The 15195-nt window shown below is 41.0% G+C and overlaps 1 protein-coding gene across 1 annotated transcript; it reads right to left on the reverse strand.

Annotated features, from left to right (window-relative positions):
- Positions 1–951: 951 nt before the first annotated feature.
- LOC129183267 (Na(+)/H(+) exchange regulatory cofactor NHE-RF2) lies at positions 952–15052 on the reverse strand. The gene is made up of 6 exons (XM_054780326.1): positions 14524–15052; positions 12380–12685; positions 6294–6479; positions 4589–4735; positions 2400–2621; positions 952–2325 (listed from the first exon to the last, which is right to left on the reverse strand). Exons 1-6 carry the CDS (start codon positions 14728–14730, stop codon positions 2158–2160), a joined length of 1236 nt encoding a protein of 411 aa, XP_054636301.1. The 5' UTR covers positions 14731–15052; the 3' UTR covers positions 952–2157.
- Between the last annotated feature and the right edge of the window lie 143 nt (positions 15053–15195).

Consider the following 15195-nt stretch of genomic DNA (forward strand, 5'->3'; position numbering starts at 1 on the left):
TGGCGGCCATTCAAAACTTAGAAAACATGGTGATACTTGAGAACTGAAGCAATGCGTCATGAAATCGCTTCATTCTTTTTGAATAACCCTGTACAAAGCCATGTTTTGCTCCGGGATCTAATACACTAGGTCCCCAACTTACAAACACAATTGGTTCCAGACGACCGTTCGCAAGTCGATTTGTTCGTAAGTCGAACAAAAAGTAATTTACCAATTATATAGGTACTACATGTACGTGTATACATATATACATATATGCGTATGTATGTAAATATGAGTTTGGATGCAGTAGTAATTAATATTAAACGAGAAAAAACAATAATAATAAAAGTGATATAATAATACGTAATGATAAATGTTATTTACCTTTGAAGAGGAGTGGGCGAGCATATGTCGTTGGTGGTAGTGGAGTTATTGAAAAAAGGACAAATTGTCGTGGTCGTTAGACTCTTCTAAAAGAGGTAGTGTTCTGTGGGTGGTGTAGAATTAAGCAGGCCTATTAACTCTTCATAAACTTTAATCACACACTCTGTCAGGGTTGCATCGTACAGCTACAATTTAGCTTTCCATTTCTCCTTTACGCTCTCCCCAGCGTCTTCCTCTACCTGTTGGTCCCATTAGCAGTGTCACAGTGCCCTCTACTGGTCAAGCATGTAGCAGTATAAATATGGACTTCCAAAAGGCAAAATACATGAAAATAAAGACCAGTCAGATTGTGTTCGTATCTCCGAATGCTCGCAAGTCGGATGTTCGTAAGTTGGGGACCTAGTGTACTGAGTTCACTTCAATCAGATACAAATGAATTTATAACCTTTATTGAATGTTTTTTCCGTTTATTTAGTAGGCTTTTACTGTCCTCGCTCTTGCTTTTTAGTTTCATCAGAGTTTATTTTCTGAATGGTGCAAACCTGTCGGTCAAAATGCGTCTGAGGCAAACAAAAATGTCAAGCCTTGAAAAAATATTGATGATTTAATTCAAGCATTTTACACACACAAGCACGCTACAGAGAACGTTTCTCGAAAAGTGATCACATGGTCTACCTTGTCTTTTTTTTTCCCCCAATTGAGCGAACGTCGAGCTTTTACAGAAGATTCTTCCCTTTCCACAAAAACGTCTTACACTGAAGAGAAGCACGGATGTTATGTTGATATTTTGTTTTATGTTGATGTTTTGTTTTTGTTTTCAACACTTACATTAAATGCACAGCTTCTAAAGCTTCAACAACAACACAAATCTACATCTGAACCAGACATGCAGATAAAATCACAAGTACACAGACACGAGCACATCTTAAAGACTGCTTTACAGTTAATGTGTATAAGTCCTCTTGGCCCACACAGGGAACCATTTGTAGTGATGTGTGTGTCTGTCCTCATTTTACAGCGTGGGGTGTGAAAATTCCACAGAGCAGATAATGTATGCATATGTGCCATTCCACCGAATCAGTGCAATTTGTGGCCCCCCCGGGGAAATGAAATGTGTCAATGCACAAATAAAATTAACTGTAACATATATATTTCTTTATGAAGCAGAATTTCAAAATAACACAGTTTAACAGAATAATTTAAACTACCTTGACCACTGGAAAAATTGCATTGTTGCCTGTCCTCGATCCCCCAAGTTAGACTTTACCGTGGAATATAAATAAATGTAATAAATTCTTCAGGGATGTTATATTTTCTTTTTTTCTTTTTCTTTTTTAATTTACACTTTAGTCGTGTCCCTGGGTTTTTCACTCAGTCCTGGTACCCATAAACAAAGTTTCAGATCCCCTGTAGTCCATTGGAAGGCTAATTCTCGGCTAACAAGTAATTCCTGTGGCTTTCAGTCCTACTTAAATGAGTTATCTTGATTTAGGAAACTTATACAAAAAAAATAAAGTTCCCTGAGACGGGCCAACATACATTTTGAGTAGTTCGATACATGTGTTATCAGATTTTGGCTTGAAAAAAGACATTACAACAAGCAAATTGCACCAAATCAGGGGAATGGCCCATATACACGACTTACAGTCTATTACATACACCAAGTTAAATGATCACTATCACTATGGTTGTTGGTGTTTGGTATTTACTTGCTCATGGCTTTGCCTTTCAGTTAAGAGCAAGTTCATGGTACTGACATACATGAACATACATTCTTCCTGCTCTGTGCACTCAGAAGTTGCTGAAGATCTCCTGTTTCTTGCTCCAGTCCATAGGGGGCGCCTTCTTTTTGTTGCGCCCAGCTAGAGCCTTTTGTTTCGCCTCGGCCGCAGTAGGGCTCAAGCGGAGACCACTTTCCAAGAAAGGGTCCGAAATTCGCCTGTCATCCTCATCGGGGACCTCCAACACAGACGTTCAACGTAAGTTAGATCAAATATGCCGCTCATTTGGATTAACTTCACAGACACACACACCTGGAAGCTCATGTCAGAGCTACTGATCTCTGATCGGGTAGTGGAGCTGGTTGAGGACTGGGATGCAGAGCTCCCATTGGCTCGTGGTTTAGGGGACATGTTTGTGATGGCGGTGTCTGTCAGTGTGACATGTATGATTGGTGCTTCTGTGGTGGAAAGGTGGTCACTGGTCGGCGATGGTGAGGATGAGGCAGCTTCTGCAGCTGTTTCATCCATGTAGACCTGTGAGAAGCAGGAGAGGAATTTAAACGAATATATATTTTTTGCTCATTCTGAATTAAAAAATAAAATATTTCATGCTGTAATCTCTGACCATAAGTCAATAACAGCCAATCACAAGCGTGAAGAAAGTAATTACCCGAAAAGGCACAGTAAAACAACAATAAGTAAATTGTGGAATGGGCGAATTCTTCACATGGAGCTGTTAAGGCTGAATTATGCTACAGCCAAGTCACTACGTGGCCCTTCTGACGGCGTCTTGACTCATTTATAGCTCTCTGGCCCACCGGGCGAGCGCTTAACGAGCAATTCTTCACTAAAACGCTTTTCCTGAGCGTGTGCAACCACAACTCTCTTTTCTCTTTGACAAGCTAGCTTCCGGTAGTAAACAACGGTATGGTATTGGAACATTGATGTTGCAAATTCTGGCGTTTGTGAATGCATCTCGCTGTGTTATTATGTTATTATGTCGCTGACAATATGAAGAGGAAGAGACGTGTATATGCGGGATGACTGTGTTGGAACTGCACTACTGTTTCCGTTAAGGTTCGCGATAAAACTCAAATAGAGCGTCAGGCTCAGTGTGACTCTGTCAGGATGCAACAGTACACTAGGCCCCCCACTTACGAACACCCGACTAGCGAACATTCGCGGATATGAACACAAGCCAACTGGTCTATATTTTATTTTATTTTGCCTTGTAGTCACTCAATCAGTATTTATACTGCTACTGTACATGCTTGACCAGTAGAGGGCACTGTGACACTGCTAATGGGACCAACAGAGGAAGAGTTAGACGCTGGGGAGATAAAGCTAAATGGAAAGCTAAATTATACAATTAAATGAATGAAGGAGTCAATTACTTTTTGGGAAAGTAACTATAACTAATTAGGTTTTAAAAAGTAATTTGCTAGAGCTGCCACCTTCCCATAAATACTAGCATATTGTTCTGTTTTGAGACAACAGCGGCTCTGCTAGTTGCTGTCAAGTAGTACAGTCATCCCTCGCCACATCGCGGTTCGAATTTCGCGGTTTCACTCTATCATGGGTTTTTATTAAACACATATTAAATCATGCTGTTTTGTGGTTGAATACAGCCTATTCACAACGACGCATTGTGAAGCATTTTCAAGCTTGAAAATGCATTCAAAAGACGCATTCAAATTGTGAATGTAGTATTCTACATTGGTCACTAGGCGTCAGTAATTGTTCGGTGAGACGAGCACCAGACTTGATTGCCGGAACAACAGGCATTTATTGCAGGTTTAAATGATCTCACAACAGGCACAATAATAACAATAACACAATAGACATAATAATATCAATCATTATAATGACATGGACTACTGTTGCCGGCATAATCGATGACAAGTTAAATCTCAACTCTGAACCCTTGACGTCACTTCCTGTCCTCCACACATCCAGAACACATTTACTGCAACACAAACGAGCACAAGTTTTATTAATGTCTTAAATGGTTTATTTTCTCTCATTAGAGCTACGATATTGGGTAATATGAATGTAAAGGTGATTATTTGGGTGTTTTATCATGTCCGGGGGGGCTGTAATAATGTTTAAAACCGTATTTAGAAGATTGTAAACAGGTTGTCTACACCATTACTATGAAAATATTCAATTTCTAAAGAAGGACTCCTACTTGGCGGAAATGAACTCATCACGGTCGGGTCTGGAACCAATTAACCGCGATAAACGAGGGATTACTGTACTTCACTTTGCTTCAACTCTTTCCAGACTAGTACAGTTAATTATAAACATAAGATAAATAAATAAAATAGTCAATTTTGATACAAATGACATCATTGTTAATGATCAATTATTATATTATTACGTCCATTCCTATGTGATAGTAAAGTGGATATTATTGAATTTGATGAAGAAACCACTGATTTCCCCCTAAAACACAGTGTGTGCGTAAACGAAAGGCAAAGGGGAAAAAAATGAAGATATACATGTCGTGCAGTGGGCGTGATCCCCAGTCTATGGAAGAGCTCGTCTGTCTCCTGGTCGACCACCAGGAGGCGCACTTGTTGCTCGCCTGCTCTAATGAGTGCCACAACCTCAGAGTGCTTCAGACCTTCAATGTTCACCCCGTTTACCTGGGAAACAGGAGACATGGAAAAGGAAACTGTCAGGACAAGCAGAGACTAAGAAGTAGCCGTTATGCAACGTCACAGGCAGGGGGCCTGTCTCGCCTCACGGGGGGGGGGGAGAGAGCCTGTAATTTGAGTGGAAGCAGGTTGATTTGCATGACACAATTTCCTCTACACAACACTAAAACGTTCCTCACAGAGGCAAGTAACATCTGTCAGTTTGCGACCAACCTTTCCTGTACTCCTTTTAAGATTATATAAACCTCACATTTCCAGCCTTTCACCTTGTAAACACCATCTCTCTCACTTCCAGTCTAAGACACTCTAATTCTAATACCAGCTCATCTGCTTTAATCCTATCACACGGCAAATCAGCGCACGGACCTGATTGATAAGGGGGGTGGTGGCAGTCCTTTCACACTCAGTTACCTTCAATTGTACACGTAGCGTGACATAACGTGACCTATTCATGTATCATTTTGGAATGGAAATACAGAGCTGGGATGCCCCTAGTGCGAGGTGGTGTGGGTTCATCGCGTGTGTCCCCCATCACAAACCTCACTTTGTAGATGTCACATGAAACCAGTCAGCTGACATTAACCACTGTAGGCTAAAAAGTGACTTACTGAGTGATTTTATTAACGTATACAAGTAGATTTTAGAATAACTGTTTGCATTGATGTTTATTGATTGATATTAATTGAGTGCCTTAAAATAAGTACAGTATAGATATAACTGTTTAGTCAATTAATCTAATGACTTAGTGAATAATTACAAGTAGTGTATAGAAATAATGCTTTATTAAACAATTAGCTGAGTAGATGGATAATGGTTTAAGTGTGTCAAAGGTTAAACAGGAATAGTGAGGTGCTCACACATAGTAAAGGCCAATCAGTACCAGCAGCCAGATAAGGGCACAAACAAGTCAGTAAGCCTTGAGATAGACTGGGAAGTTTGTGAAGTTTATGCTACGTAAGTGTCAACAACTCAGCGACTATCACCTTCTGGCGTCGCACAGAAAGTTGTCTTTGGGCAAACTGGCGGCAGTGGTCTGAGGAAACAATTATAAAAAGGCAGAAGAGGGCAGAGTTCGGGACCCTCTCTCATTCAGCTGGCGTGGAGGACGAGGGGACCGGTGAATGAGACAGGGCTCTGGAAACTGTCAACCTATTCTGTCTGATTTATTCTCAATACAATTCTTAAACTTAATCTGGTGTGTGAGTCTTCTTTCCTTGTCATAACTGGAGATTAACAAACAAAAAATTGGCTTAATTAATTTTCTAAAGTGGTCCTTTGACCTTCAGTAGTTTGTGGAGAATTTCACCTTCAACACCACCCCTCCTGATTCGCTCTTGCGCCTCTGCACCAATGTACATGGTGAACAGATGTCTCCAGCAACACGGACATGCAACTTTCATCTTTATTATTCTGATTACGGATGAACTAACTCAGTGGTAAAATGCCTGTGTCTATAACAAATGTTATCCGTTCACTTGTAGCGGCTAGTTAAGTAGAAAAAAACGTGACTAATTTGATGGCTACACCCCTGCCCTAATGTGTGTACCTCCACCAGTCGGTCTCCTGGCCGCATGTCAGCACTCTCAGCAGGTGAGTGGGGGTCCACCGAGCGCACAAATTGTCCACACTTTGCCTTATTGTTGTGCAGGTTGAACCCATAGCCTTGTTCCCCTTTCACCAGATGACACAGGCGGGGAAGGAGCTCGGTTGATGGCTCTGGTGAGGCCTCCGTCTGTAGCAAGGGAACATTTCAAATAGTAAAAGCTACCAAAGTTTTCAAAGAAATGGACACATTTTAATAAATGATCCATCCATTTTCTGTCACTCTATACCACTGTTTCGGGGACACACAGAAGCTGAAACCACACCAGTCATACATGTGAAAATAAAGGACATTTATATAAATACTTATATCAATAATATAACAGAAATTCTGGAATCTATTCCACCAGAATTTCTACTAATCTAACATCATACGAAAGGAAGAATCACTTTGAGTCACACGCAGCTAGCGTGCTTGCAGCAAAATAATAAGCAACGACAGATGAGCTGAATGAGGCCTGTTTATGATTTCACTGATCGTATTAGCTCCAGAACACATGCGCACGCGCCAAAAACACAATGTCACACATATTTCCGTGTGTTTACAGAAGTAAAAATTGCTGCAGTGTGTGTGCTCCTTAATGCATTTGTGGGAATTTCAAGGATTTTGTGCAACGGGAGTCAATATTTCTTAACCAAATGATTCCGCATAGGAGATTAGGAAGAAAGAGGGCAAGAATTTTGGCGATGGCAGTTCGTGGAGTACGACAAGGCGCGTGTGGGTGGCAGGAGTGGTGGGACATTGACGTGAGCCGCTTCACTGACACTTTTTAAAAATAATTTTCAAACAACAAAAAGAACTTTTGTCTACAGCACCTTTATCCAAGTCTTGCACGGTAAAGCACACCTTTCAATGACGTATAGATCAGATATATGCAACCTGACCTTTCAGACTGTAGCAGATCGGATGCATATTGGATTTATATCTACCTACGAACGTATGTAGATATAAATGTATGCATTTGAAAAAAATCTGAATTGTAGTGTTCACACTGACATGAAAAAAAGTCAGACACACCACATATGAGCAAAAAAAAAAAAAAAAAAATCCGAATTGACCTGCAGTGTGAACATAGCCATAGAAATGCATCCAAATTGTATCGTTCCCAATTGGATTCTTATTTGTGACATTATTAGGTTTTTAACAAGTGTCAAACTCAGGGGGCCAAAACTGAAAGCCGTCTTTAGGTCACTACACACCACCACACCAGTGTTTGACAGATAAAATGCCATTTTTAATTTTGCGTGTTTTCTAAAATATATTGATTAATACACCATACTGTTTTGTGGTTGAATATGTACCATTATTAGTCAAAATATATGCAGATTTAAGTAAATATTACATATTTTTTGCCTAAATTAAGCATTTTTGAGCATAAAAATTACTAAATGAATTACGATACAAATATAAGGCATATAAAGACGCACTCAGACGTTGATGAAATGCAGTATTCTACACTGGTCACTAGGTGTCATCATTAATGTCACTCTAATGTTTGATGAGACACACAAGGACTTCAAACCACAGTCCCGTGTGCCAAGTGCTGATGTCGTTCCTCACTGCGCCAATCATCCACTTAGAAAAGACAAACTTTTATATTATACGTTAAACTAGGTTACTACATTTGCTTTTGTAAGATCAACATTTTCATATTTCTGCAATGTGCCACAGCCATATGGCAGCTGAGCAACGGTGCACAGACGGCCTCTGTGCCACACGTTGGACACCCTTGGTTTGTTTCGCCAGGAGGGCGAGGTGGTTGCCAGGCGAGGGAGTATTGTCTCCAAAACTCTGCCTTCTTGGGACTGTCGCTGGTCAGGGGTTGGGTTGCAAACTTTTGCAACCTCCTTGTCTTGTATATTTCTTAGATACCTTTTGAGTGTTAACCTGCATTGTGATGATTTTAGCCTTCTAACTAAAATGACACCGTGAGTCAGGCTGTTATATTGAGTAATGACATCCTGCGATTTTCGATGGGTTGACAAGCTCGTGAGTTTTCTCAGAGCTCATGATTGGCTCCTGTCAAATAAATCTACAAATCTGTTTTTCTCTCTAAATTTACACTGGTGTGTCTTATACACCAAAAGTTGCGGTACATAGTGTGCTGCATTTCATGTTTATGTCTGTGCTTGACCTCTCTAAGCAGGCTTTATCTGGGTGTCTGCTGCTCTCACGCAACAATGAAATCTTGTCTGTGTTTACACTTTTCATAAATGTCAACCATTTCTCTTGACCCTTGAATACGTTTGTTCGCTGCTCTGCTGCTGGTATGCATTTTGTTACATTCCCTGGTTTCAATTTTGAGTTCCCGCTTTGAAACGTCGTTTATGCTCCTGTGTCGAGGCGCAAGTGTACGCAACACCACTACCCCAGTAAACCACCTTACGTGCACCTAAAAAAAATCTAACTTCGCGGACAGTAAAGGCTGTGATTGGTCGGCTTGTAGAAAATTCTTTCTATCTCATAGAAATGTGTTATTGTGTATACGACTCATTCAGAGGGCGTACTGCCCACCTCCACGAACGTCTCCTCCTGAATTCGGATCAACATTTGCAATAAAAAGACTGTTGTACGCATCGATTAGTTCCAGCTGCAATAACACTCCTTTTGTCTCTTTAATTACCATCATTCTCTCTCAGGGCATTGAATCGATTGCAACTGGACTGTCCAGGTTGCCTTAGAAGATGTTGCGTCTCTCATCCAAACAGGCTTCATCAGTTCATGCTCAATGACGAGGTGGAACAAACACTAGTCTCACTAGATAGGATCTAGTCTGACAATTTGGTGCAAGATCCAAAGTATATATCCTCTGCCCGAATGAGACTATTCACAGGCACACGCCATCATTTGCTCACCACAAAGGAAGCTAACGAGCTAAACAGTTGATGAGCGTTCTGGAGTCGACGTCACGTCACACGCTCAACCCTGACGAAGAGCTGTAAAAGTGCGTCCAAAGGGTGTCCAAAGTGCAGCCTCCGATGCCATTTGCGGCCCGTGGCTCGCTTTTTACTGGCGTGTGGCACGTTGTAGAAGAAACTTAAATAAAAAGGAAATGCAATTTTAAAAAACCCAGCAAAAATAGAAAAAATAGAGCAAAAAGCATAATGTAACGAGAAAAAGCTGTAATGTTTCTTTCATACATACGTACATACATTTTAGACACATTCACATGCATGAACTGTTGAAGATATTCCTTCCTAATAAAATAAGAATGTGCACTGTAAAACGTAACATAATGTAGGCATGTGCACAATAATACATATACACTACAGTGCAGAGTACTTTCATAATATGGTAATGCTACAGTGTACAGTATGTGCCAGGAGAGGCATGAGATTTGGGTGGTTGTGCAATAGCCGAATTGTTCTTATTATACTGCATATTTTATCTTTAAATCACAGCCGTTTTATTCAAGAATGGGAAATAGAATGGCACCAGCCAGCCAAGGAGCAACCACTATTTACCCTGCCTTCAGCTAAACACATGACAGGCTGATTTGAGCCGCTGGTCTTGACGATCGAGCGCCACTTTGTTTGGAGGCCAAACACGGCTCTGACAAAATGTTCTGCTGTCAGCAACATCGGGACGTCATTAGGATCTGTGCTTGCCGCCTGTGGAAACTTTACACGCCTTGCTGCATCAGTAACTATGAGAAAAGAAGACAAGATGTGGGTATGCATTCGGATGTCTTTTACATACATACTATATATGCACTGAGCAGCCACAACATCAGGCACACCTGATCTGCTCAATCAAATGGCTCAAATGCAAGAACTGTACTGTGGATTCTAACTAGGCAACACCGCAAACTACAACCACGATAATAAACATTGCTGAGTTATTGGCCTATTTTCTTGATGTACATTAGTAGACTGTCAACTTAGGTGATACAATCTGAACTCGTGTGCTCCAATGCACAAAGCAACATCCGTTAAGGCATGCTTGGATGAGTTTGGTGTGGATAAACTTGGAAAGCTAATCTTGACCTCGAGCCGACCTTTGTGGGAGGAATTGCAACTGAGATTGTGACCCAAGACCCCTTCCCTAAGGTCCAACATCAAACTTCAGTCTTTACAGTGCATGTGCCAACTTAAAACTGTGACCTCCAGACTTAATCTTTGGTCTGTACTGGACTGCATAGAGCAGGGGTGTCCAAACTTTTTCCAGCGAGGGCCACATACTGAAAAATGAAAGGATGCAAGGGCCACTTTCATATTTTGCAAACCAACACATATAGATATGCTAAGAAGCTACAGTGTATGTAGCTCAAGAAAAAACTACCTTTCACCCTTGTAATACAGGTGATCTGCTACTAAAAATGACGTTTCTTCCATAATAATACACGTTTATTCTTGTAAAATTGTGACTTTTGTTGTTCATTTGATTATGACTTTTGTTCTTAATATTTTGACTTTTTTGAAAATTTGAAAATTTTGAAAATTACAGCTGTTTTTTTCCATTTCTGCTGTTTTTTTATTTTCCAACTCAGCTTTCCTATTGTAAATTTTCTTCTCATAATTATAACTTAATAATATATAATTAGCTGATAATGTATTTTTTCTTTATTTCAAAATTGTTACTAAAAGTTTATTCTCATAAAATTGCAATTTTTTTCTCATTAGAAAATTGTTCTCTTCATGTTTTGACATAACTCTGGCCAAATTTCTGCTGTTGATTATTTTTGTATAATTTTCCAAATATTTCAACTCTCTTCTCCTGATATTTTGACTTTATTCCAATGTTATAGATTTTCCCCCAACCTAAGTTTCCAAAAGTTAGACTTTAAAAAACAGAAATACAAGTTTTTTCTTTAATATTTCAACTTCATGCTACTGAAATGACATTTTTCCTCATACTATTCCTTTATTCTTGTGAAATGATGGCTTTTTTACCTTGCTCGATTACAACTCTTCTCTTAATATTTTGACTTTTGATAGATTTTCACATTTTGCTGCTGTTGTTGTTGTTGTTTTTAAGTTTTCTTGTTAAATTACATTTTTAGACTGTGCTGTGGGCCAGTAAAATCACAGCCGCGAGCCGCAAATGGACTCCGGGCTGCACTTTGGACACCGCTGGAATAGAGGAATACATACAAAATGGAAATGGATATACAAAATGCCCTTTATAGTTTAAGTTTAGTGTTTCAGTTTGAAGGAAACGTGGATGAGGTGAGTTTAATAGTCAGTCGAGGAGAAGTTGTGTGTGTGTGTAAGGTGTCAACAGTCAGCACACACAGAGCAACAGCCGTCTTTAACAATACAATATTATACTGTAGTTACCACACCTCTTGGAGAACAGTGCCTTGTAAACATACACGTGACAGTGACGTCAGATCTTTTGAGGACAGAGGGTGTTAAAAAGCTGTAATTAATATTGCTGTTCTGTTCTTAAATGTCTCCCTTCCAACTGGACTGGGGGAGCGATGATTCCCACAGGGCTGCAATCTATTTGTGGCGTGGTTGGTTTTGGGGGAGGGTTGCCGTAACAATGTAATTGTTCAATTTGCATAATTGGCCGTGACGCATTTGCAAAAAGTGAGTAAAAAACATTAAAAGGGAGGGGCCCACAGAAGCACTCGTTGCTCGTTGAAAAGCGCAATTTGTGCTATCTGTCTCCAAAAGTCCATTCACTAGATTTGTGGGTAAGTTTCTCTGTTGAAAAAGAGTATCTAAAAGGGTCTGATAAGTCGCTAAATATAGTGACAAAGTCACTGAGTTGGCAACACTGATCCCTCCTGCTTCATCTTCTTATTCTCCTGCAGAACAGGTGTTATAATGTGTTTATGAGTGAGGGCGAACAGGTAGCAGCAAATCTATTCGTGGCAGACCGCCACATAAATTAATATATGGGAAACAGTGGAGAATACCTGGAGAGCACTGATGCGAGCACAGGGAGAAAACTCCACAAGTGCTAATAGTGTTAGACAATCGTTCACTAGTGCGAACATACGCGTATCCTCCCCATAAAGCTACTACGATGCACTTTTGAATGCGTTCTAATGCTACTGACATCGCAGAGAAGATTCTTACCTCTGTATCTGTCACAGTACTCGACGTCACCGAGGATCTCTTCACTTTGCCTTGAAGGATGGCGGGAATGGGTGACTCTGCAGCAGGAAGAATGTCGTCAGACTTGGGGGACTTGGGTGAAAGTGCTCGGGGCACAGGGGAGGTCGATGGTGTGGGCCCAGGTGAGGGACGCGGTGAGAGGGTTCCCATCTCGATGGCTAAATCCTCTGTGCAAGACAGGCCACAACTCTGGAGGTAGTCATCCGTATTTCGATCCACTACCAGCAGTCTGGTGCGGTGAGGTACCTCTCGGATACGCTCCACCACCTGTACACAGTGCAGGCATGTGTTACATGTGTTACTCTTAGAGTATGTGGCAAACTCAGGCCGCGGGCCACAACTGTCCCACAGTGCAATTTCCAATTTCATCTGGCCCACGGGACTGTTTGGAAAATAGCAAGGATCCAGCCACATCGCGGACCTCAACAAACAACAAAAAATTTCATACTTTCAGTTTCAACTATCCCTACAGCTTAGTGTACTGCCTTTGCCACAGTAATAGCACTAATTGCACAACTATTGTTACGTAAGGTGTCAGATTCAGACTCAAAATACCAATAATTTAACTGTACACGACCAGAACAGACACCACTTTAAAACTATTACACACTGTCTGTACAAAATAGCACCTTAGAGAGACATAAGACATTAAAAAATGATCATTGTAACTACAACAACGCATGGGAAGCGCGTAATCCGCCCATTCCACAGCTGCAAACTTTTCTGATTTAAACATTTCACGGGTTTGTAGTGTTTTTGTGTTGATATAAAATACTGTAGCTTTTACCCGGACGTTGACAGAATGACGAATAGAACGCTATAACAACCGTAGTAACATATCCGCAGCCTTCTCCCCCTCCGTTTTCCTGGCTCATCCAATCAGTAGTCAGGACAAATTCATCGCCTCAGAGATCGGACAGAAGACATTACAAGCATAAACGAAAGGACACGATAATTTCAAAATACACATTTTTTCCACTCTGATATTTTAAAAAGTCCATCCAAACAAGTGAAGTTTTAAACACATTACCGGATGTCTTGCGGGCCGTTACAACTGATGCAGTTGTAAAAGTCTGGATGCCATGTACATCATCAGATTCCGAGTTTCCTCTTGAGTCTTGTGTGTGGGTCTTTTTTTGCTTGTTTGTGCATTTGTGGTCTTACAGCCTTCACTTTTTTCTTCACCTAATGAAAAGTATCCTCTATTGGCTTGAGATCAGGCCACTGATTTAGCCATTTGCCTTCAAAGGGTCTTAAGCTGCCTACACGGGACGGTTAAGACGTCTTTTCCTCAATCATTTCATCAATAAACACATGTGAACCTGTTGCATTAGCAGTAACACATGTCCATGACGTAACACTACATCCATGCTTGACATATGATGTGGTAGGCTTTGGCCCATGGGCTGTTCCTTTCCTTCCTACCTGTCATTCTGATACATGTTGATGCTGGTTTTGCAGCCTAAAAATGTGATTGTAGAACGCCAGACTTTTCAAATGTCACCAGTACTTTGCACCTTGTCTATATGTAAATTCATCAAGAATTCTGGCTTCACACACTCATTGGCTGCAACAAGGTATTATATAAGAATAACTGTTATGACAAATCTCCAAATACATTTGGGGCCCTGAAAATGTCTGTAATTCATAAATATGAAATGCCATGTTTTTGTTAACCCTGTCAAATAAAAGTTGAAAGCCTACTCACTTCAATGACGTGTGGCTTGTTTTATTTCACATGCACTGGCGTTGAATAAAAATGATATCAGAAAAACATATGCAATTATCCAAATACTTCTCCCTGGGCCAAACTATAACAAAAGAAAGTTGTGTGGACATGAACATGAACAGTTGCAGCTGCACAAAGATTCCAGACATACGAGTAAAGAAACTTTGGAGATGAACCACATTCATTCATCCACATTAATGGGGCTCCTCCAGTTTGCTGTTCTGTACACGTGATCCCTTTTGCACAAGGCGCACATTAACCCATTTAAGTAGCCCCCTCCTCCTCCTGGGGCAAAGAAAAAGTTGTCCAACAGGTATGTATTTATTGTTTCCTCTTCTAAGAGGTGATGTCGCTCTACCACGCACGAGGCACTCACCTGATGGTGGCTTTCCTTCTCCACATTCTCCCCGTTCACCTCCACCACTCGATCCCCGGGTCTCAGCCCGGCCAGGTCAGCCGAAGACCCGGGCTCCACTCTTCGGATAAACTGCCCACCTTTGTTCTTCTCACCGTGAAGATGGAATCCATAACCGCGTTCTGTTTTGATCAGGTAGCACACCCTGGGTCTCAGCTCGCTCTCCATTCCGGCAAGTCAAAAGCAGCACACAGGGCCAAGTGATTTGGAAGAATAAACGGGTGCTTGGTCCTGCAGCAGTGGGGGGTCACGGACTCTTAATCCAACACGACTGAGGGCTCCTGTGCCCAAAAGATCATCATCATTACGCATGATGCGGGACGATTAGTGATCCACAATCATTCAAAATTTAGATAAAAAGCCGGCTAAAACTAATGAACGTTTAATCCGCCGTGTAAACTAAATCCATGTGCGCATGCATGAGTGCGCAAAGGTATGCGTAAAAAAAGTAGTCCATAAATCAGGAACAGAGGTTAAACCCCGTCTATGGGAGGGTATTATAAGAGATCAGAGATTAGAAAGCTGCTCCTCACTTAATTGTCCTTGTCATGTAGGCGTGTTTCCTACTGTGTGAGGAGGAGGTGTCAACAACAACACATTCAGTTGATGCACACCCAAGGACGCAGCGCACCC

The sequence above is a fragment of the Dunckerocampus dactyliophorus genome, chromosome 6 (genome assembly GCF_027744805.1).
Source record: "Dunckerocampus dactyliophorus isolate RoL2022-P2 chromosome 6, RoL_Ddac_1.1, whole genome shotgun sequence".
Lineage (NCBI taxonomy): Eukaryota > Metazoa > Chordata > Actinopteri > Syngnathiformes > Syngnathidae > Dunckerocampus > Dunckerocampus dactyliophorus.

What these genes read in the sequence shown, in the direction of transcription:
- LOC129183267 (XM_054780326.1), bottom strand. Translation starts at nt 14,730, where the DNA reads ATGGAGAGCGAGCTGAGACCCAGGGTGTGCTACCTGATCAAAACAGAA. An exon ending in AGAAGGAAAGCCACCATCAG is followed by an intron (nt 12,686 to 14,523) that starts GTGAGTGCCTCG and finishes CACTGTGTACAG; the next exon opens with GTGGTGGAGCGTATCCGAGA. An exon ending in CAGGAGACCGACTGGTGGAG is followed by an intron (nt 4,736 to 6,293) that starts GTACACACATTA and finishes CCTGTTTCCCAG; the next exon opens with GTAAACGGGGTGAACATTGA.